General features: G+C 57.1%; 1 protein-coding gene across 21 annotated transcripts in view; it reads left to right on the forward strand.

Annotated features, from left to right (window-relative positions):
* The first annotated feature begins 420 nt into the window (after positions 1-420).
* Positions 421-23,188, forward strand: part of ZNF185 (zinc finger protein 185 with LIM domain) — a 77,844-nt gene continuing 55,076 nt past the window's right edge. For 16 of the 21 annotated variants that reach the window (XM_024241007.3, XM_024241013.3, XM_024241012.3 and 13 more), the window contains exons 1-9: positions 427-584; positions 17,082-17,160; positions 17,345-17,450; positions 17,755-17,820; positions 19,756-19,794; positions 19,910-19,987; positions 20,703-20,792; positions 21,622-21,714; positions 22,945-23,028. In XM_024241007.3, the coding sequence (XP_024096775.1) occupies positions 17,127-17,160; positions 17,345-17,450; positions 17,755-17,820; positions 19,756-19,794; positions 19,910-19,987; positions 20,703-20,792; positions 21,622-21,714; positions 22,945-23,028 (590 nt within the window). In that variant the 5' untranslated portion in view covers positions 427-584; positions 17,082-17,126. Of the gene's footprint in view, positions 585-16,282; positions 16,498-17,081; positions 17,161-17,344; positions 17,451-17,754; positions 17,821-19,755; positions 19,795-19,909; positions 19,988-20,702; positions 20,793-21,621; positions 21,715-22,944; positions 23,029-23,188 lie in introns of those variants that run through there. The other 5 variants (XM_024241009.3, XM_024241024.3, XM_063721117.1 and 2 more) reach the window with 4 other exon arrangements.

Below are 23,188 nucleotides of genomic sequence, written 5' to 3' on the forward strand. Positions count from 1 at the left end.
GATCTAGGAACGGCAGTTCTCGACTGAATTAACCCGACAGCATCTGTGGAAGTCGTTGGCCCTGTGCCGGGGCCAGATCGCGCAACTAGGAGCGGGGGCCCTTCACGTGGCGGAGGCTTCCCGGCCTGGGGGCCACGGGCCCGGAGGAATTTGCCTGGAAGTTTTCCATCACGGCAGAGCCTTCTGGAGCTCGCCCCGTGCTCGGCAAGGGGAGCCCCAGACTTGATTTCTCCAGCAGCCCCGCGGGGCGGGGCCGAGAAGGGGCGGGCGGGCGGAGGACGCTGGCGGGAGAATGTGCGGAATGTGCCAGGCGCCTCTACCTACCCCAGGAGGGGCAGAGGAAGGGGCCGGCCGAGGGGAGGGGCGAGGGGCGAGGCTCCGGGCAGCCGGAGAAAACCTGTTTGTTCTCCTGCGGGCGGAGCCCAGTCCGCGCCTCCTCGCCTCCCTGCGTGCTCCCCGCTGTGCACCGCGCCCCGCGCCTGCCTCCCTGGCCCGGCCCGGCCGGGCGCTGTCCACCCGAGGGAGCCCGCGCCCTGCGACTGCCCGACCCTCCACCCGCCCCACGAGCCGGGCACCTGTGCCAGGTAGGGCTGTCGAGTCGCCATCGGACGCGGCCCTGCGGGGAGGCAGTGGGGGGCACCCAGTCCGTGCCCAGCTGGGGACAAGTCAGGGCCTCAGTTTCCCCATCCATAACCCTTACCGGCTCCAAGCATCTCTCTTCGGGTTCCCCCCGGGAGTCAGTGGGTTTCTGGTTTTGGCTGTGAGTGAAAAGACTGACAGGCAGAGGAGGCCAGCGTCCCCTACTGAGGCAAGCGTCCCCCTTGCCAGCCTGATCCCTCTGTCTTGCCCTTCAGGAAAGACACGGTTTGATTGCTAGTAAATGGCGAGGGGCCAGGATGCTCTGAGAGTTGACTGCAGGCCTTTAAGAATCAGGGAATCTCATATCCCTCCGTCCCCCTGTGCCCATTTTATAGACGAGGAAACGGAGACCCAGAGGCTGGCTCACCCAGAGGATCCCCTCAACCGCCCTGGGGCCTGTGATGTGCCATGTGCTGGGTACAGGGCAATCTTGGGGACGGCCATGAGGATGGTGGCTGCTCACACTCAGACAGAAGGCGCCGAATCAGGTGTCACGGGGTGTTATCGACAGGATCGGCACTGCACCAGCTCTGTGGCTGGATTGTTTTGATGGGGGCAGAGGGAGCCAAGAGTCTGTCCTCTTTGGAAAGGCAGAGGGATACCTTGCCTTACAAAAAGGCCGAAAGCTCAGGTGCTCCTGCCTGATCTGCCACTTCTGAGCTGGGGACACCTGGGTACTCTGTCGGTTTAAGGGGGTGACACGTCAAGCTGCCTCCCACCCAGGGCTGCTTATCTGGGGACTCAGATAAGGTAGGCGGTGGGTGTGTCCCGGCTTTGGGACATCTGAGGCATGGTAGGAGTTGTGTTCTTGCTGAGCCGTCCGCACATCGTGGAAGGCTGTGCAGCAGCATCTCAGGACCCAAAGCTGTGAGCCCCGAGAGAGGACCTCTCACACCCCATCCAGCAGTGCTTGAGGCTTCAGTACCTGGACTAAGTCCTGCCTTGGTCTCATGGCCCTTCAGACTTCTGGCTGTCGTACCTGGCTGGGGGCGGGAGGCAGGGGTGCACAGGTTGATAGGCCTGAACAGAGCTGCAGAGGTAGGCTGCGGGAGGTCCTGCCTTCCCAGGGTGTCCGCTCCTCATCTGAAAAACGAGGGGCAGCTCAGAGGCCAGCAAGTGGCCAAGACACAGATGCACAGATGAGGGGCCAGCCTTCTGGCAGGCCTTGGTTCCTCTGCTGTTCCCCTCATCACTCCCAGGCCACTTCAGGATGGGAAGGAACAGATCCCTCTCATCTGCCCCTCCTTCCAGGAATTCCCAGCCCCTGGCTGGATGCTGGACATTCAGCCGTGTGGAGCTGATGGAAGGCACTCAGTGCAGGGCCAGACACGCAGCAGGTGCTCAAGATCTGTTCATTTCCGTCCTCTGGACACTCATGAGTCAAGCAACAGAGATGGCCCAGGACCACTTAGGATGTTGCAGCTCCGAGTAGCATGAAAACATTAGGGATTCCTCAGTCCTGGAGCAGCGAGGCACCCCTGGCTGGGAAGATCAGGGAAGGCTTCCTGGAGGAGAAGGGCTTGGAAGCAGGAGGAGGAGCTCGGCAGCCACCAAGTCAAGGCCCGCACGTCCTTTGGAGCTGCTGGAGTCTAACCTCCCCGTTACTCCTGAAAGATCATAAACCACTTCTTGCTGAGCTCCTGCATATGGGGGCCCACAGAGAAATCAGCTCCATGCCTTGCCCTGAGGAGTGACAGAGAGGCCATCTGTCAGTAAGAAGTTGCCATCTGAATCCAAATGGCAGCAGTGATTGTCCACCTCACTTCCTGCTCAGCTCAAGTCCAGACTCCAGAAAAAGCCTTTCCCACGTGAGGCCAGTGATGCCAGGGGCAGCCAGCGCCTCAGCTCAGCCTCCCTTAGCCTGACTTGTGCTCCTTGTCTTCCTGCCCAGTGTCCCCAAGGCCTCCTGAGATCTGGCAGGGCAGGGACTCTGGGTCCCCAGCACTGGGCCCAGGACCTGGACACGATAGGCATCGGCACTTGTTCCCTGAACTGTCTTCAGTTGCATGCCACGCAAACTCCCCTAATTCTGGCTCAGTGCATTCTGGAAGCCGGAAGCCTGCCTTCCTCCTTCCCTACTCAAGCTTCCACAGGTGACTGCCCCCTTTGGTGTGGGTTTTGCTTCAAGCCACAACTCATAAGGTACCAGGTCACATGTAACACAAGCTTTCCTTCTGTTGCTGAGCCCCGAGGCTGCCCCCACTGCCAGTCCCTGGCGGCATGGGACGGGACCAGTGCCAGAGAGGAGAGCTGCTTTCCAGTGCTCTGGAGCCCTGAGCGGCAACCCCTTGCAGTCCGGGCGTTTGGGCTCTCATGTTTAGGGTCAGTCTAGGGAATTTGCATTCGTTACCACTGTGCCCATAGTGAACCGGCTGATGCCAAGACAAGGGCAGTGCCATCAGGGGACCAGTCCCTGAGAGATGCTCAGGAGAGGTTGCCATCATTGCTTCCAAAGACCAGGAAGAGGAGGAGGGGTTGAACTGTTCCACACCTGGTCAAGTGTGTGGCAGGTGAGGGTGGCACCTTCATAGCCTAGTGGTTAAGAGAATGGCTCAGAGGTCAGACTGGGTTCAAACCCCAGCTCAGCCACCATCCAGTTGTGCAAAGTTGGGCCCTTCATGCAACCCCTTGAGGCCTCTGTTTTCCCACCAGTACTGAAGGGTGGCTAAAGCCAGGAGCACCTGCTGCACTGGGTGCCTGCAAGTGCTGGGTGCCTGGCACAGAGGTGCTCTGTCACGGAAGGTAGCTGAGCCAGGACTATGGTGCCCTCCTTCAGGGCTGTGGTGGCAAGGAGTGAAGTGGGACTAGGTGGAGAGAGAGATGCTGACTTGGATGTGGGCCCCTACCTGAGGAAAACAGTTTAGAAATTACTGCTGATGATGCAAACAGTATCTACCCACATTTAAAATGACTCACTAAAGAACACTTAATTCTTACGGTGATTTCTCATGCCTACTAAAGTCTGACTCGCTTTCTTTTTTGTTTTCACTTTTTTTTTGTGTTAGAGCTGGGGTCTCGCCTTGTCACCCAGGCTGGTGTACAGTGCCTAGTCACAGGCATGATCATAGCGCACTGCAGCCTCCAACTCCTGGGCTCAAGTGATCCTCGTGCCTCAGCCTCCCGAGTAGCTGGCACTACAGGCGAGTGCCACCATGCCAGCACTGTTGTTACTTTTTATCTTTAATTTTTTTTTTTACCTCGAATTGATTTAAAACTCATAGAAAAGTTGTAAGAATCATGCAGAGAACTCCTGAAGCCTTATCTGAATTCCCGCTGTTAACATTTTGCCACATTTCTCATTAGCTTTCTTCACTTGTAGCCTTTGGATGGGTCAGAGGGTGGGCAGGGCTGTTGTCAGTTCATTTTTCCAAAGGGAAACTGAGGCACAGAGAGGGACTTGCTCAAGTGCCATTGATTAGAAACTGAGCCAGATTAACTTCTCTCAGGGACACATATTGATGCATTTGGCAGGTGTTTTCTTGATCACTTTCTGTGTTGGGCGCTGGGGCACAGAAATGACTGAGAACTGACAGCGAAGTGGGAGGGACAGGTCTGAGTGGAGAAGAGACTGGAAAAGGAAAAGACAAGAGGCCCTGTGGGTATCACTCTCGATGTCGGAGGTGGAATGCAGGAAGGAATCTGCAGCTTAAGCGTATGTCCCAAGGAATTTGACTGCTGAAGGGTCCCAGATGCCACTTTCAGAAACACGGTCTAGGCTTTTCCTGTTGGGAGTGTGCTCATTTCTCATCTCAAAAGGGAGATAGGAACTGGGAGGGTGCCTGCCTGGAGTGGGGAGGTGGGTCCAGGCCAGCCAAGAGAGCAATTCCTCACCCACTCATTAACGCCCGCTGAGCCATCCCTCTTCCCGCAGAGCTGCCCTTGGGGCTGCTGCTGCTGAGATGGCGGCAGAGCTCTGAAGCCACGCCCTGGGTCAGAGAGGAGACATAGCCTCTGGGGCCAGTGGGCAAGCCCTAGGCTGCTGGTGGTTGCTGGCGGTGGTCCCTGGCCTTGGCCCCATCTGTAGGCCCAGCTCGGGCACCCAGTCCGGGCCCCTTGGTCTAGTCCCTGTGATCTTTGGCTCAGCACGCCACTTTCTGATGACTAGGTCAGTTTCCCAGAGAGCTTGATGTGGCAAAGAGTTACTATGGAGAGAGCAAGCACAAGGATTTTAATCACAAGAACCGGCATCTCTGGTGAAAATGCTTACATCAGGCAGTGCCTGCTTTAAACTGAAAAAAAAAAACCCCAAAACCCCAAACCGGGACTTGCTTCACCACTTGTGCCAGCGATCCCTTACTCATGCTTTCATTCCTTTGGGCCTGAGCCTAGGCACCTCCTTGGGAAATGCAGTGCTCTGGCAACATTCCGCTAGGCCGATCCCCCCAGCACCCAGCCTGGCGGTTAGCGCTCTGAAAATGCTTGTTGCATACACGGCAATGTGATCTTGGGCAAGTGCTTTCTTCTCTCTGGACTTCCTTATTCTTATCCAAAAATAGGGGCAGTGTTAGAGGTAAGGGTGGAGTTGAGGGGACTCTGGGTCTAGAGTGGGCAGAAAGATGAGAAAGAGGGTTGTGAGAAGGGAGAAGGAGGATAGGGAGTCAGAGCTTTGGGGGAAGTGGGGAGGCAGCGGGCTCTTTCTGTTCCTTTTGCTCCTAACTAGTGATCACCTGCATCTAGGACAGAAGGAATTAGCTTTGGCTGATGTTAGGCAAGGGCAAGAAGGAGTGACTTCCTGTCACTGGCCCTGCTCTGGCAAAGACTGAATGGATGGCAGCAATGGTGTGTGTGTAGGTGGGGGTGTTCCTAGGGGAGAGCGAAAGAGGGTAAAAGAAAGTGGCCGGGTGCGGTGGCTCACGCCTGTAATCCCAGCAATTTGGGAGGCCAAGGTGGGAGGATCACTTGAGGTCAGGAGTTCGAGACCAGCCTGGCCAACATGGTGAAACCTCGTCTCTATCAAACATACAAAAATTAGCCAGGTGTGGTGGCAGGCGTCTGTAATCCCGGCCACTAGGCAGGCTGAGGCAGGAGAGTTGCTTGAACCTGGGAGGCGGAGGTTGCAGTGAGCCGAGACTATGCCACTGCACTCCAGCCTGGGTGACAGAGCGAGACTCGTCTCAAAAAAAGAAAGAAAGAAAGAAAGTAGGGGGAGAGGGAGAGGTGCTGCGGAGATTGAAGTGTGGGCTCCATGACCTCTGAGCCTCCTCTGATCCCACTGGCTGCCTTGTCTGCAAATGGGACTAGCATCTCTGCATGACTGGGATTGGCTGAAGACCACATTGGTTCCCTGGCTACAGAGACAACTGCAGGATGAGGGGTGCAGAAGCAGCCAGGGCCCTACAAGAGGGTCCCTGCCCAGCCCTCTGTTCTCTGCAGAGACATCTCCGAGGGCCCTTGAAGCCAAGCCAGCCCTGAAATGGCCCAGTTCCCTGAACAGTCGCTTGTATCTGGCTCTCTGAGAATGAGAAAATGGGTGCATGAAAGCCAGGAGGAATCCCGAGGCCCCAAGGAGCGGTGGGTGGGCCGGCTGCCTTCTCCCCTCCTCCTCACCCCCAGCGCCCCACCACCTTGGGAAGGAGCTGGCCTGCCTTAAAAGTCTGCCTCCCAGGGCCCCTCCAGCGCAGACGCCGAGAAGTCTAGATGCTGGGGTGTTAGGGGTGGGATGGGGAGAGGTGAAATTCCAGACTTTCATGCAGAAGTCATTTACCTGTAAAGCACATTTACAAATACCACCCCCCCCCCATGCGTTCTTTTTCCATATTATATTTTCCCCTCTGCAACTCAAGTCTTTTTCAGCTCTTTTTTTTCCACTTGCTGCGCCTTTTTCCTGCCACCCTGTTAGCCTCCAGGCGAGAGCTGCTGGGACTGGAGCATCCCGGGCAGGTCGTGCACTCTGGCTCTGGCAAGAGGGGCCCAGCCTAGGCCTCCTGGGAGCTGCACGCTGAGCAGCAGACTAGGAGGCTCAGATGGGATCCAGCTGCTCAGCCCTGCCCACAGTACCTAAATCACCTTTGAAGGGCCCCATCCCCCTGGATCTCGGCAACTCCTGGAACAGCAGCTACAGCCGCTGCAGTGGTGCCTGTGGCGGTGCCTGCTCCATCCCCTTCCCAGAGGAAAGCAACCTGTCTGCTGACTGTTGCCTTGCCAGCTGCTGAGACTCCAGTGTAGGAGACCGGGAATCAGAATGTCCTGATTCACCAGACCTGGCCACAGGAGGCTGCTTCATCAAATGGAATGTTTCATCATTCCAACCCTTCTGGTCCAGAAAATCAGCACCCGCACCAGCTTAAATCAGCCTGGGTCCAAACTGAGTCAGCCAAGTGCGTGCCTTGAGAAAGGACGGGGTGAGGGCATCTGAGCGGGGGTGGAGGTCGTGCTTCCTGACTTCATAATGCCTCAGCCCCCTCACACTCCTTGCCATGACTGGCACTTGGAGCGTGCAGGCTTGTCCTTGCACTTCCCATGGCAGCCTCCAGGGGGAGTCTGTGCCACAGCCAAGGCTCTCCCCACTGCGCTGGGCCTTTGACCTTAGCCCCCTCCCCGGGAAGTATCATTGCCTGGGGTCCTGTGGCCTTGGTGATGACCGGAGGGGCTGCACTGAAGCCTACACCTTCCTCGCACGACCAGGTGCAGGGGCCAGGGAGCATTTTGAGAATGGGGCTTCCTTAAGCCCATTCCCCCTCCCATGGGCACAGAGGATTCTCTTTTACCTCAAAGTTTAGAAGTGAAGGTCAGGGAGGGTGAGTGACGTGTCCAGTGACTAAAACCCAGGTCCTTGGACTCCTTGTCAGTACTCCTTCCTTTGCTCCAGAGTTGGAAGAGCCAGCATGGATGTGTGGCTTTGTGGCCTTGACCAAGCCCTCCACATCTCTGACGGCACCACTGTGCCCGTCTCATGACGTGACAGATGATAAGGCATGGCTGGCTCTGCGCCGGGGCCTTCTGAACATGTCGTGCCCCTACTACCCTCTCAGCATCCGTTTCTGCTGCCCCATCTGGCTCAGGGCTGCAGTCTTGCCGCAGAGAGGGAAGCTCTCTAAGGAAGGAGAATGGGCTGGGAGAAGCCACCTGCTGCCCCTTGTTTAGCAGGCTGCATTCTCCAGCAAGCCAGCTCTGACTATCTCAGTGTCGCCCTTCTCCTGGTCACCCAGACCGCCCTGTTCCTGGGGCAGCTCATGACACTGCGAAGGGTGGGTTTGTGAAGGGTCTTTCATGGGAAGGCCCTTACTCGGAGCTCACAGGCATTTGCTTGAAAGACAGCAAAAGAGGACCTAAGACATGGGGACTTTTCTTTGAGTCCTTTTCCTGACACTAGGTCCACTGGAGGCTCTTTGCCCAAATGGAACATTTACAGTGAGAAATGGACAGGAGCCTCGACACCCCCACCCTATGCAGAATTCAACCTCCACCCCTATTTTACCAAGGCAAGTCCTCCAGCAAATGAAGCTGTCAGACAGGCTTGGGGAGGGGTGGTCACAGCCTGAGAGGGAACTGCCTCCCTCTCACCCCCTGGTGCTGGTGGTGGTGGTCCCCAGGTTGAGTTGGACCAGAATGGAGGGGTGGAGGGACTCTGGCCAGGGGAGCTACCTGGGCTGGCTGGGCTCTGGGGCTTGGGCAGCCTGGAGCCTTGGGTTTGTAAAGCCCAACTCTGGCTCTTGTAGGAGGACTGGGGGGAAAGGTGTAGCAGCTGGGGTCACCCTTGCACATGTCTTTTTCTATGGTTTGGTCATTGCCACCCTTATCTAGTGGTGGGGAACCAAGACACCATGGTGAGGGGAGAAAGAATTTGCCCAGGGCGGCAAAGCTGGGATGAGTCTCCTTCCCAGAGACCAGCCATCTTCTCTGAGGGTTCCAGCCAGCAGGGATCAGCCCCGGCAGGTATCTAAGCTGAGGGATCAGCCCTGCCTGGGTCCACCCATCTCCAGCAACAAGTTCTTGGGAGACAAGGGACTTATCCCTTCACCACTTACCTCATGACCAGATGGGAGTACTTATGTTTCTGCTGGAGCGATGGGGGCAGGCCTAAGTGCTGGTCCCCAGCTATATTCTGGGCCTCTGCCTCCATTAAAGCTCCTTGTCCCAGAGCCACATGAAAGTGCTTGCAGACAGAGCTTTCCTGAAACATAGCCAGAGGTTTCCTAAAACATAGCAATCAGCCTCTGCAGTGGGCAGCCCAAGTCTTGATGGCTTCATCCACTTGTACTTGTCAGATCCATATTTGGTCCCTGTACTTGACTGCAGGGGCAGCACTCTGGGCTGTGTCCCCCTTCTTGCCCTGTCCAGCTGTTTCTTCATGCTGACTCCTGACCCACCCCAAAGGGGTCCACACAGATCTGAGCTGTGAGTGATCGCTGTGAGCCTAGCTGAGGTTGGCACACGTGGGGTGGCAGAGTTGGGTGTCTGCTCAGCTCCTGGATGCAAAGCATCCCAATTCACCTTTGGGAAAGAAGCCCTTCTGCTTGCACCTCTGCCTGTGGCACACCCGCTCCTGCTTGTGCATGGCGCCCAGTGCCCAGCACATATGCACTGAGACAAGCCCCGACACCTGTGCCCTCTGGCTGCATCTCATCCATGAGCAGCGATATTCAGTGCTCCGGGAAGGCAAGGCTGAAGGCGTTTTGCTCCCTTGCCCTCCCAGTTTGCTTAGGAGGCCCCTGCCTAGCATCCTACTTTCCTTCTGCACAATTTGGGAGCCATCCTAATCCCCTGCGAGCCAGCTTCTCTGGGAGGTGCCGCCCTCGGGGAGTCAGGCAGCGGGGAAGTTCTACAAAACTTTCTCTGAGTTAGTCCTCTCATCTTGGAGGCTGAGCACGTCCTGTGGTGTGAGAGGGAGCCTTTTCTCCTGCCGCTCCCGTCTGTGTCCATCTCCTCACGCTCCAGCACCTGCGTCATTGCCTGCTGCCGCCCCCGCTCCTCCAGCGCAAGGGAATCTGCATGCATCAGCCCCCTGCGTCAGCTCCCTTCTCACTCCACTCGCTGATGACGCCAGGCTTGCTGTGGCCGGGATAACAGGCTCTGTTCAGCCACCTCATTGGCTCCTCACTCCTATCTATCCAATCAGGGCCAGGGGCCCCTTCCTTCGAGGTTGCTGGGCAACCTTCAGAGGCCACAGCAGCAGGGAGAAAGGTAGAGCAGGAACATGCCCATGGGCATTTGGAGGCCATCTGAATTCAGGGAAGGCCTGTCCCCATCCCCCCCACCCAGCCCTGCCAGGGACACTTCCTCAGATTGCCATCTCTCAGCCCACTTGGCCCGAGATAGGAAGAGGGAGAAAGAAGGGGATGAAGGGTAGGCCAGGGCATCTGCCTGGTGTCTGAGGTGGCCTGGCCTGTGCAAGAGGAGTTGGACTTGGCCCTGAGCTGCCCTGGGACAGGCTGGTGTTGCCTGAGTACGGAGCTTTGCTCAGAGTCAGCACAGAGAGGGGTACTGTGGAGTGTGGCCACATCTTGTGGGGCTCCGGGGGTGCACCACGAGGGACAGTTCATGCAGAAAGTGTCAGAAAAGCCAACCATTCCTTTGGTGGCCCAGGCCAGGTCCTAAGCAGGATGATATGGAGATTTCCAAAAAACCAGAATTCTTCTCCCAATCAAGGTAGAAATGAGGGCCATGGTACCGAAGAGGCCTAGAGTGGCTGTCCTGACCAGAAATGTGCCCACACAGGCCATCAAGACACCCGTGTCATGGCATGAGAAATCCAGAGAGGCACATGTTCTAGCTTGGTGTGTCCTGTCAGGAAGAGACCCAGCGAGCAGGCCCACAGATGCCACCTTACAGATGAGGAGACCTAGACTCGGAGAGTGGGATGTCACAGCCATGTGAGGCCGCTTAGGGAAGAGGAGCAGAGATGTAAGCACAGGCCACAGCCCGTGGGGACAGTGTTTGCTTTTGGGCTGTGTGGCCTCTCTGGGTGTCAGGGCTAACGGACTTTGAAAGAAGCCTGAGTTCACAGAGGAAGAGGAAGACTGGAAGACTTGGGCAGGTAGCAAGCCCCTGGCACCGCTTTCAAAGGTGGCTAAGGAAGGAACATTTGCTCTCCATCTTCTTGGCAGGGTAAATGGGAAGGTGCAGGGAATCCCAGTTACAGCAGTTTCTTTTTCTTCAGGAACTTTTTCTGAATCTTTCTCCGGCACAAGCCCAGAGGCATGAGAGAGCTTGACATACTGGACTCAGATGGAGAGTGAGAGTGTAGGGCTGCGGGAGCGGATGGCCTGCTCCACGGGGTCTTGGAGTCACACGTGGCAGGCATCTGTGGCTGCATCAGGCCGAGCAGCACAGGCAGGCACGGTGCGGCTGACCTGAGTCTGAAGTGTCTCCTCCCTCCAGCGGTTGAGCATTGCTGGCGGGGCCCAGCGGGTGAGCATTGCTGCCGGGGCCCAGCGGGTGAGCATTGCTGCTGGGGCCCAGCGGTTTGGAGGAAGCCATAGAGGCGATTGGCAGTGGGTGTGCCCCAGGAGCACTCGAGGCCGTCGTGCATGGGCTTACCTGGGCCACTGCGTGGCTGGGGCTCAGAGCCCTGGGAGTGTGGCCAGGACCAGACACGGGCCCACTCCTGGCTGACTCTGCTGAAGGGGAAGCAGGAGCATTGGCACAGTTCTTGTGCGTGAGCTGCACACGGTGCTGCTGGCCTTCTGAGACCTGATCCCAGGAGTGTGCATGCAGGGTGCCCGCCTGACACAGGGGTGGTGCTCCAGCAAGGGAAGCCAGTGTTATTATTGCTTCCCAGAGGAAGGCATGGTTCTCATCGCAGAGCAGAGCCCAGGCCACCGTCCCAGTGGCCGGGTCTTCTGGCCGCTTTGCTGGGACCTGGGTGCAGCCCTGGGGAGGGCGGGAGTCCTGCACACAGGCTCTGGAGGCTTCACTGGCTTCCCAAATGGGATTCACATCCGCTAATGACTGTCCCAGGAGAGCAGAGAGCTGAGGGTGGCCCTGGAGCAGCAGCCATGGTGGCCAGAGGGTTTATCTGCCAAGCCTCTGTGGTGGGTGCTCTCTCCCTGGGTAGACTGGGCCTTTCCCCCACCCCCTGCTGCCACCCATATGAGAGCAGACATAGGCATCCCAGGTCCACACCTGAGCCATAACCAGTCCCTGTACCAGGCTCTTCAGACCTTCTGGACGTGAGCCTCATGAGCAGCAAGTTGTCCTTGCCCCCGGTGTACTTTGCTGTCTGTGGAGGTCCCTCTGGCTGACTTGCCATGGGCTGGGGAGCCAGGGTGGGATTGCGTGGGGTGGGAGTGGAGCCATCAGTGGGCCTCATGCGCCCTCCTGTCCCGTCATCTCTCCCCTGGGCCCCGTACATGTGTGAATGGAGAAGCCAGCCTCCTGCTTCCAGGGGTGCCACCGCCACTGCCACTGCCGCTGCAGCAACCTCTGTCTGGCATCTGGCCCGAAACACCCCTGCCTGCTCTCCACTTCCTTCTCCACCCCAGCTTGTGGGAAAAGAGGAAGGAGGCCCTGGGAAGAGGCCCAGGCTGCAGCTGCGCATGGCCCAAAGCAGTGCACAGCACAGCTGGGCCCCAGAGGCTGAGGGCCTGCCCTTGCTGCTGTGGGGATTTCCTCCTCGGAGTGAGCAAGCAAGAGAAGTCCCTGCATCTGTTCACTGTCCTCACCTCCCATCCTTCCTGGGCGCTACTCGCCTGGCATCAATTCTTTTTTTTTTTTTTTTTTTTTTTGAGATGGAGTCTCACTCTGCTACCCAGGCTGGAGTGTAGTGATGCGATCTCGGCTCACTGCAATCTCTGCCTCCCAGGTTCAAGCAATTTTCCTACCTCAGCCTCCCGAGTAGCTGGGATTACAGGCACGTGCCACCATGCCTGGTTAATTTTTGTATTTTTAGTAGAGATGGGGTTTCCCCATGTCGGCTAGGCTGGTCTTGAACTCCTGACCTCAGGTGATCCACCAACCTTGGCCTCCCACAATGCTGGGATTACAGGCATGAACCACCACATCCGGCCCTGGTGTCAACTCTTGAGACCAATCCCTTGGTTGCCCGAGCATACCCCACTCCCACTTATTTGGGTAAACCACTGTTGGTCTCATCTTTAGCACATAGAAGATACATGTTCATGACAGGAAAATTAGAAATACAGAAAGGAGCAAAATATTTTGGTGTATATCTTTACAGATTTTTTCCCCTGTGCATTTTTATGTAAATATATTTTGACTTAGATGACACCAACATACACATCCTGCTTTACGGGCTGCTTTTCACTGAGTGATGTATAGAAACTGTACACAATACAGGTTTATAAGGCATGTTAAATACTACATGTCTCAGTATGATTTGTAATAGCTGCATAGTATTTGCTTGAATGGATAGATTATAATATGTTTAAATATGATTGATGGGCATGTAGATTATTGCCCCATTTTCACCATCATACTCAAAACTGTTATGACACCCGTTTCATATACATCTTTGTTGTACTCGTGCAATTTCTTCCTCAGGCCACTTGGCTGCGAGGGGAATTACTGGACCAGCGGGCCTGCCCTTAAGCCTTTTGATACATACAGAAACTCATCCTGTCGAAAGATTCCTGGTTTCCCTTCCCACAAGAGCCACCAGGAAGCCACCTCTGGAGGGGTCCACATTCCATCCTTCAAGGCTGCTTACCTCTGTAGCAAGGGTCTTCCTGGCTGTCACTGAGTGGAGGGCCATTCTGCCCTGCTCTCTGTGAAGGGCTGGACGAGGGGAGGGGACGGTGGGTCTGGGAGGAGACCGGGGTCCGAGCAGGGGTAGGTGGCTTCAGGCAATCACTCCCTGGTGGGGTGTGCTGGGCTGTCACAGGGTGCCTGGGCTTGATCCTTGCTGAGGTTGGGGGAGGAGCAGGGCTTGCCTGGGAAGACTTGGGTCTGCAGGTCTGTGCCTGGCTGTGGGAGTTAGGGGAGGGGAGCACCCAGTAGGAGCAGGGCTGGCCTCGACGTGCTGGGCCCTGAGGGAGAAGCAGGGCTTAGCTCGGCGGGAGTTGGAAGGGCATTTCAGGTGGGCGGACCAGCATAAGCCAAGGCACAGGCATTCACTTGGCAGGGCTACCTTCCAGGGACTCCAAGGCACATGGTCTGCTTGGAGCACAGTGTCGGCATTGGGGGGAAAGAGGCTGGCTCAGGGGACTGCTGATTTTGCTCCCAGTCTTAGAAACAGTGTGGAACCATCAGGTGCTGACTGAGAATTGAAGGCTGATGTGGGCCAAGTGGGATTAGAGACCAATGAGTGTTGTCTGGAGGAGGTGCAGATAAAGGCAGCAGGCCAGGGACCAGGGAGGAGGTCTCAAGGGATCGTGGCCTAGACAAGGGCAAATTGGAGGGAGAAGTCAGCTCTGTAGATGGGATGTAGAGTCCAACCTCATTTGCCCACCCCACCCACCACACCCCACCCCATCCCATCCCATCCCTCCCATCCCACCCCACTACATCCCATCCCATCCCATCCATCCCATACATCCCATCCATCCCATCCCATCCCATCCATCCCATCCCATCCCATCCATCCCATCAATCCCATCCCATCCTATCCATCCCATCCCATCCCATCCATCCCATCCCATCCATCCATCCCATCTCATCCATCCCATCCATCCCATCCATCCCATCCCATCCCGTCACATCCATCCCATCCATCCCATCCCATCCCATCCCATCCATCCCATCCATTCCATCCCATCCCATCCCATCCATCCCATCCCATCCATCCCATCCATCCCATCCCATCCCATCCATCCCATCCCATCCCATCCATCCCATCCATCCCATCCCATCCCATCCATCCCATCCATCCCATCCCATCCCGTCCCATCCATCCCATCCATTCCATCCCGTCCCATCCACCCCATCCATTCCATCCATCCCATCCCATCCCATCCATCCCATCCCATCCCATCCATCCCATCCCATCCATCCCATCCATCCCATCCCATCCATCCCATCCCATCCCATCCCATCCCATCCCATCCACCCCATCTGATCCGTCCATCCCATCCCATCCATCCCATCTGATCCGTCTATCCCATCCCATCAATCCCATCCATCCCATCCCACCCCATCCCACTGCCTGACACTCATCACTTTCAAGGCTCCTTGTCCCAAAGAACTGCCTTACACTTCATTGTGTGGAAAGACTCTACTTTGGCAGAGATTTTTCTGCCTCTTTCATATTTATTGTCTCATCAAAAAAGAAATTTCACTTGTGAGACTCAGCCAGGCTTGAGGGAAAGGAGCCCATGCAGAAGCACCAGCCCTGGTCTTTGTCTGGCAATAAACCCCGAGTCTTCTGACTGGAGTCTCAGCTATAAAGACGGGACTGAAGGCAGCATGGCGCCCTCTGCAGGGGACCGATGGTGTTCCCACCCAGCCCTGCCCTCCCTTGCCATGGGTCCCTCTGCCTCTGTCATTCTGCATGTGCAAAAGTGTCTGTCTTGACTTTGGAAGTGGCTTATTTGGTCCTGATTTGGCAGGAAACTTCTAGGGAATGTGGCCATCAGGTTTAACAAGGGGTAACTGATGAGTCCTTGTGCCTGGTACTGGGCCTGGGATGGAGTCCACCCCCGAAACTGTGTATGACTGTCACCTGCTTGCCACGCTCATATGTGGAAGCTGGTGGCTACAGTCCCTGAGGCCTTAGAAAGGAGCATGTCTTTGAGGTGCCCAGTGCAAAATAAGTCATACTAGCTAGTGCAGCCTAGCAAAGTTAGAAGGAACCTAAAGACGAAAGACTAGGAGGTCCTCCTGCAGGTGAAAAGCTGAGGCCCAGATGAAGTGAGGAACTGTCCCAAGGTCTGTAGTCAGTCAGTGGCACCCAGAGACTCTGCACATGTGCCCTGCCCATGGGGCCACTCCACAGGTTGCTGGGATGGGGACAGTTGGGCCTGTATGGCCCTAGGATCACCTGTGGAGAGAGCTCCACTCAACAGAACTCTAACGTGGCAGCTTTGGTGCAGGGCTGGGCATGCGGGGCTCCCATTTGCAGTGATGAGGTGCCATTCCTGGCACACAGCAGGCTCGGGCTGTCTGGGCTGCTCGTTGAGTGCAGTTTATGGAAGAGCCAGCTCTTGCTGATGTGGCGAATTTGGTTTGCTCTCGTCCCCCTGCCCTGCTCATTTGAGTGTGCCCCTGACCTCCACAGAAACACATCCAGGCCCTGCCAGCTGGCAGCAGTGCTGAGCTGGTCAGATCCTAGCCCTGGAGGGGCCCAGGGGATGAAAGACCCTGGAGAGAAAGGCTCTTCTGCTTTGTGACTATGCCAGCACATCCAGGGCCCTGCTTCCTGTCATGCCCACAAGCCTGAGCCCCCAGCCCCTATTTTGAGGCCCAAGGGGTCGGCTGTGGCCACTCAGGGCTCCCTGCAGCTCTAGGTCAGTCCCAGCCTGGAGAACCAGCTTCATCACCCTGGGCCCTCCTCTGGAGCAAATGGCCCTCGAGACCACCACAGCTCACCCCTCATGGGCACGAGAGGGCAGCACTGGGCTCAAGGCAGAGAGGCTGAAGGCGGTGTGGCACCCTCTGGGCAGCATGAGCAGCACCGGGCTCAGGGGTAGAGCAGGGCGAGAAGACACAGAGGAAGAGGAAGCAGAGCTCGAGGCAGCAGTGGGCCGGGGGCGTAAGGAAGCCCTTACCACATTGCCACATTCGCCTGGTCCCTGAAGGCCACTAGGATTTGGCAGTGGGGCCCTGGGCTTTCCCCACTGAAGGTGGAGCCAACCCCCGAAGGAAACAGGGCTGCACACCCCAGACCATTCTTGCGCTGTTTGAGGACCACCACGCCTCTCCTAGCAGATGACTTGAGAGCTACTGCTGCTTGGCTGCTTTTCAGGTAGTGCCGGGTACTTATAGGAACATCGGCGCATTCCATCCTCACAGCAGTCCTGAAAGGTAGAATTTTTTTTTTTAACTATCATTTTACAAATGATGAAACTGAGGCAGCTCGGAGAGGTTAGCTGACCCGCCCAAGGTCTGTCAGAAAACTCCTAAGGGGTGAGAAGCAAGGTCCAACCCCAAAGCAGCTGGTCCCCCAGCCCGTCCCTCTCCACAGGCCATCTGCCTGCCCTGAAGCTGTTCGGCTTTAGATGCACTCTGTCCCACCCTCTGAGTCCACCAGTGCCAGCTGTCTCCCCCACACCCCCCAGCCTGAGCCAGGCCGTTAGCACTCTGTAGGAGGGCTCATGTTCTCCCGTTATCAGTGATCGCTTTGAACAGACAGTCCCTGGCAGCCCCTGAGCTCCACATTCTCTAGGTGAGCAGCCCTGGGCAGGCAGGTGGGTGTGCCGCTGGGCAGCAGCAGGTAGAGTGAGTGCTTGCCCCCTGGCTTCTGCCCGTACTTAGCACTCCACCAACGCTTGCCACCCCCGATGCGCAGAGGGCAGTCTGGATGATCTTGGTGTACCAGGACCCATATGGTCACCTGCAAGACACTACAAATGCATGAAGTGACAGCATTTGCTTACCTTTATCCCCAGAAGCACTGCCGAATCGACTGAGAAGAGACGTGCGCAGCAATCACTATGAGTATCTCAGCTCTTGGAGGCAGCACCAAAGGTGAGGCCTGGGCTCCCTGGTGTCCCAGGCTCTGTTTGGGGCTGTTTTCTTCCAAGCCTGCCCCTATAGGCCGCAAACACTGTCCCAGCAGCAAAGGGAGAGCAGCCTACTGGGAGAACTGGAAAAGAGGCCGAGGGACCTGGGGCCGCATTCCTCTTCTGAGGCTGTTGGCTTTTCCCACCAGGTGAGGAGGAGCGCAATAACGTTCTCAAGCAGATGAAAGTGCGAACCACGCTGAAGGCGGACAAGAGCTGGATTACCAAGCAGGATGAATCGGAGGGTCACACCATGTAAGGCAAGGAGGCGGGGAGGGACCGCAGCAACGTGGGGGCTCGCAATCCGCGGGGGACCGACCATACTTGGGGATGCGAAGGGGCTTCCACCATTCAGAGCTCCGCCAGGCCATGTAGAGGGCAGAGCATGGGAAAGGCTATCCAGCAATGTCACGGGGTGGAAGAGCCCCTGGGTGCCTGGGAAGGAGAATGTGTGGCAGAAATGGCAGGACTTGCTGGGCAGCCTCTAGGATGGAGGCCACAGGGTGGCAGGTGGCAGGGAGTCTCGGAGCCACCCCTTCAGGATGCCTCTTTCCCCCAGAGAGCTGCCCTCAGGCCGGAGTCGCACCACATCCTTTTCATCAGCTGGGGAGGTTCCGAAGCCCAGGTAAGAGGTGGTGCTCAGGTGGCTGGTGGGTCAGCCCCAGGGACTCTCCTGCAGCTTGGGGCCAGCCCTCAACAGGGAGGGGTGGGCAGTCCACAGGGGACAGGGATGCAGCCCCAGCCAAGGGTCTGCAATGAGTAATTTGAAATCTGCAGGAAGGAGGGCCTTCTCCACTGCACCTTCCTTTTGGGAAGGGGAGTGTAGGAGTCACTTGGTCCAGGCCCTTGGCCTTGCTGTGTGGCTGTAGGGCAGCTGACTTCCCTTCTGGGCCTCCGTAGCTCCAGCTGTTAACTGGGATTGAAATTGTCTTTAAGAAGAAGACGATTATTTTGACCCCCCACCCATTCCCTGCAGGGAGTGATACTGCCTCTGAGATGCTTTGGGCAGCTTCCAGAGTCACAGTGACTCACTCCTGCAGGTCACCCTGACTGCTTGAGTGTACTTGGGACTCAGCATGCCTGTAGAGAGGCACGAGTTTGCTCTGACTGCCTCCCAAGTTTACCGTGACATATTTTGTCAGCTGACCAAGGACAACTGGCTTCTCTCTCTTTTGGGGACTTTTCCATAACAGTGTCTAGGGGGTCTCTGAAGCGTGGGCACACCCTGCTGGCCTCTGGAGGAACTGCTCCTGACAGAGAAAGGGAACTGAAATTCAGGCTCGCTCCTTGCTCCAAACAGCCGGCAGGCGGCTTCTCAGAGGGTGGTAGAGGCAGTGGCGGCCTCTGGAAGGGAGGGCCTCAAGTTTACAGCCAGCACACAGGGCTGCCTTTAGTAACTACAGTCTCTCTGTCACCCCTCGATGACTCAGCGCCCACTACCTGCCAGGTCCCATGCTGGGCACAGAGGATGCAGTAGTGGTCAAGACAAAGGCCCTGTCTTCGGGCAACTGACGTCCCAGCAGGGGACTCAGGCAGGACCCTAGTAAACAGTTCAATACAAAAGTGAGAACCCCCAAGTGGGCCTGCAACATGGCCACCTCTGGGAGGCTGTCCCCTGTTAGGGATGGAGGTTGTGGGGTTGGAGACTACCGGGGCTCTGTGTTGCCCTTGACCCAAACCCCGATGCTCCAGCCCAGATCCCCTCCACTGCAGGACAGAAGGGTCTACCCTGACCCATTGACTCCTCCCCTAACTCTGAGGAGGACTCTTTGCAGGGGCCCTTAACTCCTGCCCTGAGGCCAGAACTTCCAGGCTGACCACCCCTGGCTGTCAGCTCCCTGCCTGCTTGTCTTGGCTGCCCCCTGAGTTATCTGAGCCTCCTCAGTTGCTGCCAAGCAGGAGCTCCCAAGCACCCAGAGCCTAATGTTTCCCAGCCACTGAACAAGCCCTGGCCATGCCCTCTCTTCTCAAACTTCCACCAAGACTTGGGGTGTGGGCATGCAAGGAGCTGGAGCAAAGAGGGCCCCGAGGGACAGGAAGGGGGACAGCTGGCTTTGGCTGGCTGCTGCCTGGGCTCTCCCCTTCAAGCCCTCATGCACCTTCCTGGTGGAGGCTGTTGAGGGAGATCAGGTCAGACCCCGGGCTGAGGGGAAGCCTCTGGCTCTGACTGGGGAGCCTCCAGCTTGCACTGGTTCAGCCCCAAGCACAGAGGATGGGAGGGCTGTCAGCTGAGAGGAGCGCTCCCTCGGCGCAGCACTGGGGCCCGGCTGGCCAAGGAGAAGCTGGACTTTGGAGAGACCGTCAACCTGCCTTCCTAGGCACCTGCCATGAGGAGTCACCTTGGGCACTTTTCCTGGGGGAGCATGAGGGAAATAGGCAGAGCATAGCGGGCACCTGATTAGGGGCACAGGGGGCTGGTACCCCTTGTTTCTGCTGTACTGGGACACCTGGAGCACTTGCCAGTCAACCTTATTTGCTATAGTTAAGGGCAGGATAAAGTAGGATGACCTCAGCCCTCCAGCAAGCCTCGCTTCACTCCACCCCTCCTTCTCTTCGGCAGGCCTCCGAGCACGAGGGCTCCCACTGGCTACATCATCCGGTAAGTGACTGCAGGACTCTGCCGGCCTTCCTGTGCCCACTCATAGCAATCCCTGAATTCTTACCCCACCAGTCCCTCCAGGGAGCTCACCAGCATCTCCTGGGCTCTCTTTTAGGGGAGTGTTCACCAAGCCCATAGACAGCTCTTCCCAGCCCCAGCAGCAGTTCCCCAAGGCCAATGGGACTCCAAAAAGGTATGTCCATGGGGTGTTGGCCAGTCGGCCAGTGGGGAGGTGTGAGGGCCTGGTCTGGGCTCCTGGCAGAGACAGTGCTCTGCCGGTCAGGATTGTGGGGCCTTGGAGGTGCCAGCTTTCATCCTGGGTAGGGCAGGACCCTGGAGAGCAGGGTGGGGTGGCCAGAGGAGATGGGTTGGGGTGGGACTGGCAGTCCCAAGTGGATGTGTGGGTCTCTGGGAGGTCCTGGGCCACTAACAGTGTCCTTGTCCTGGGGTCAGTCCTGACTAGGCCTGGCTACTGGGACAGGCAGGTGCAGGAGTTTGGGAGGGGCTGGGTGTAGAGTCCCCCTAGCCTGGCAGTGGGCACCCTTGACTTGACTTGCTGATGGCATTGAGAAGGCTGAAGTTGCATGCAATTCAAGCACCTTGGCATCAGACATTGCCTGGGACTCCGTCAGACTGGAAAGGCCAAGGGGAAAACAGGAAGCAAAGACACAGGCAAGAGCCCGCTGGGCTGTTCCCTGAAGCTCGGTGGGGTTTGCCTATGCAGCAGGGGCTGCCCTGCTCCGAGCGGCGCAGTTCTGGGTGTCTGTCAGGGCCAAAAGCAAAGAGGAAAGGCTCCCAGGCAGCTCCTGGTCCACCTGTCATGTGTCCACTGGGCTGTGGGCTGTGTGGCCAAATCTGGAGGCAGGAGGGAGCCTGCAGGTAGACACATGGAACCTTCTTCTCTCTAGTGCTGCCAGTCTGGTGAGAACAGCTAACACTGGTCCTCCCCGCCCCTCCTCTTCTGGCTACAAGATGACCACTGAGGATTACAAGAAGCTGTGAGTATGCAACGCCAGGCTCAGCGTGGTTCCCTCCTGCAAGGAACAAGTCCAAACTCTGGGTCCGCTGAAGGCAGCGGGCTACTTGCCTCCGAGCACAGCCCGGGAAGTCCCGCCTGCCTGATACTCCCTGCCAGTTGCAGCTGTGGCCTGGAGCCCGCCAGAGGGTAACAAGCCCCAGAAAACTGGATGGCTGTGCACATTGCACGTCTGATCTGAGGCAGAGCAGAGACTGCAGGATGCTTGTAGGAGGGGCCCCACGGATCTGGGGAAAGGGTCGTGGGTTGTGAGGCTGCTGCTGGCTGGCTGTGCTCCCTGGGCTTGGCCCTGCACCCCGCCGAGCCTCAGGTGCTCTGCCTGGCTGCACTGGGCTGGGGGCCTGGGGATCCTCAGGGTGCTGCTGTCAGTCTGAGCATTGTGTGCCTAAACCTGAGCTGCTTCTTGGATAGAAACCTTTGGGTTTCCCCTTAGTGCTCCCCTTGGGGTCCCTTTCAAAGCCCCCCACCCCCCACTGCATGCTCAGGGAGGAGGGTTCTCTGGACAGAGGTGTGAATTGTGTCTCTAGTTCCCAGGGGACCACATCTTTCCGTTGTTTGTCCCTTGCCTCCATCATCCAGGGATGGGGAGCTGCTGGGTAACCTTTCTGGGGAAGCGGAGAGGCTCGAACAGGGAGGGAGGGGAGAGCTGGCTCTCAAGGAGGAACAAGTGGCATGAACTAAGGTCCAAAGGCAGAGATACTGACTTGCCTTGTCACTATTGTTGAAAGCCAGGAAGCCAAGCTGCTGAGGGTGGCAGCCTATGACAGGAAAGCGCCTCTCCCCTCTCTTAGGGCACCCTACAATGTCAGGCGCAGCTCTACATCAGGGGACACCGAAGAGGAGGAGGAGGTGGTGCCTTTCTCCTCAGATGAACAGAAACGGAGGTAATGGAATGGTGCCTTTTGGGCATCCCGGGGGGCAGGGCAGGAGCCTGAGTCTTCGAAGACTGCTGGAATGAATTGTACCGGTTGGGGTGACAAAACGCACAACACATAGGCCATCAGCGGTAGCCCATGGAGCATGAGAATAGGTGTCATTCTCTGAGTGCCAGAACCGCCCACTCAGTGTTGGGCCAGCTGAGGGGCCCTTGAGAACCTTCTGTGGGGTAGAACCTAGGTAATGTGGTCCAGGGAAAAGCCTCATGTGGAGGCTCTTCAGGGCTCTAAATCGGTTTGTTAGAAAGGGCCCTGAGACAGTGGAACAAAAATATTCAGGGAGAAGCCACCTGCACGGTGCCCTCTATCTGCATGATCTGCATGCCTTGGGGGCAGCGGTTGACTCCACAGTTCTGAATGCCCCTGGACCCCAAACTGAGCCCCAGGCGTGCACAGCAGTGGGAGTCTCTGCGCCAAGCTGCCCTCATCCACACAGGCCAGCAAAGTTCCATGGACCCTTGCCCCTCCTCAGTCCTCTGTCCATGGGGACTGACCACACACCACCCAGTGCCGGTGAACTATGACAGGAAGGGTTTGTTAAGCGCCTTTTGTGTGCCTTCGGCTTGGGGCCTGTACAGCAGTTGGGCCCTGAGGAAATAAAGCCCTCCCCTCCCTGGGCTCAGCCAGCCACCAGTTCCATAACTGCTGACCCATCTGTGGCGCAGGAATCACAGCAAAGCCCCATTGCCAAAGGCCCTGGCAGATTGGCTATCCTCAGGGAATAGTTCACAGTGGCAGGGGCCCCCAGGCCTGGGTGGAGCAAGGAAAAGAGCCAGAAGCTAGGAGTTGCCTAGCATTGAATTCCAGCTCTGCCACCTGCTGGGTGAGTGCTCTTGAGCAAATAATGAAAGCTTCTTGGACTCAGTTTCCTCATCTGTAAATCACAGAGGATACTAGCGTCTACTTTCCTGGATTGAGAAGAGCAATAAGCCAATGCGAAGATGTTGGCATCCGGCGCAGAGCCGGGCACATGCCACATGCTCCATAAACGTGGGCTGCCCTTCCTTCAGTTTCTACATTTCCTTTGAATAGTCCTTGGAGCAGGTGCAAATCTGGTTTCTCTCACCCCTTGCCTCCCTGGGGTGGCCTTAAGTCATCCTGAGTCCATCCCAGGCTAGGCTGGCAGAGCATGTCCAGCTTGGTACCCATCAGATGCTCCCCCACCCCGTGTCACCCCAGGTCAGAGGCTGCAAGCAGTGTTCTGAGGAGGACAGCTCCCCGAGAGCACTCCTACGTCCTGTCAGCGGCCAAGAAGAGCACTGGGTGAGTTGCCACCAACTGGCTCCAGGCTCTAGGACAGCTCTCCTCAGAGCTCCAGTCTTCTCTGGCTGATGAAAGGGTGGGTGGAGAGATCACCCCCAAGGGCCTTCCTAGCTGAGCCTTCTCAGATTCTCAGATGTACTTTCTAGAAAATGGAGAGGTC

This window comes from Pongo abelii, chromosome X (assembly GCF_028885655.2).
Source record: "Pongo abelii isolate AG06213 chromosome X, NHGRI_mPonAbe1-v2.0_pri, whole genome shotgun sequence".
Classification (NCBI taxonomy): domain Eukaryota; kingdom Metazoa; phylum Chordata; class Mammalia; order Primates; family Hominidae; genus Pongo; species Pongo abelii.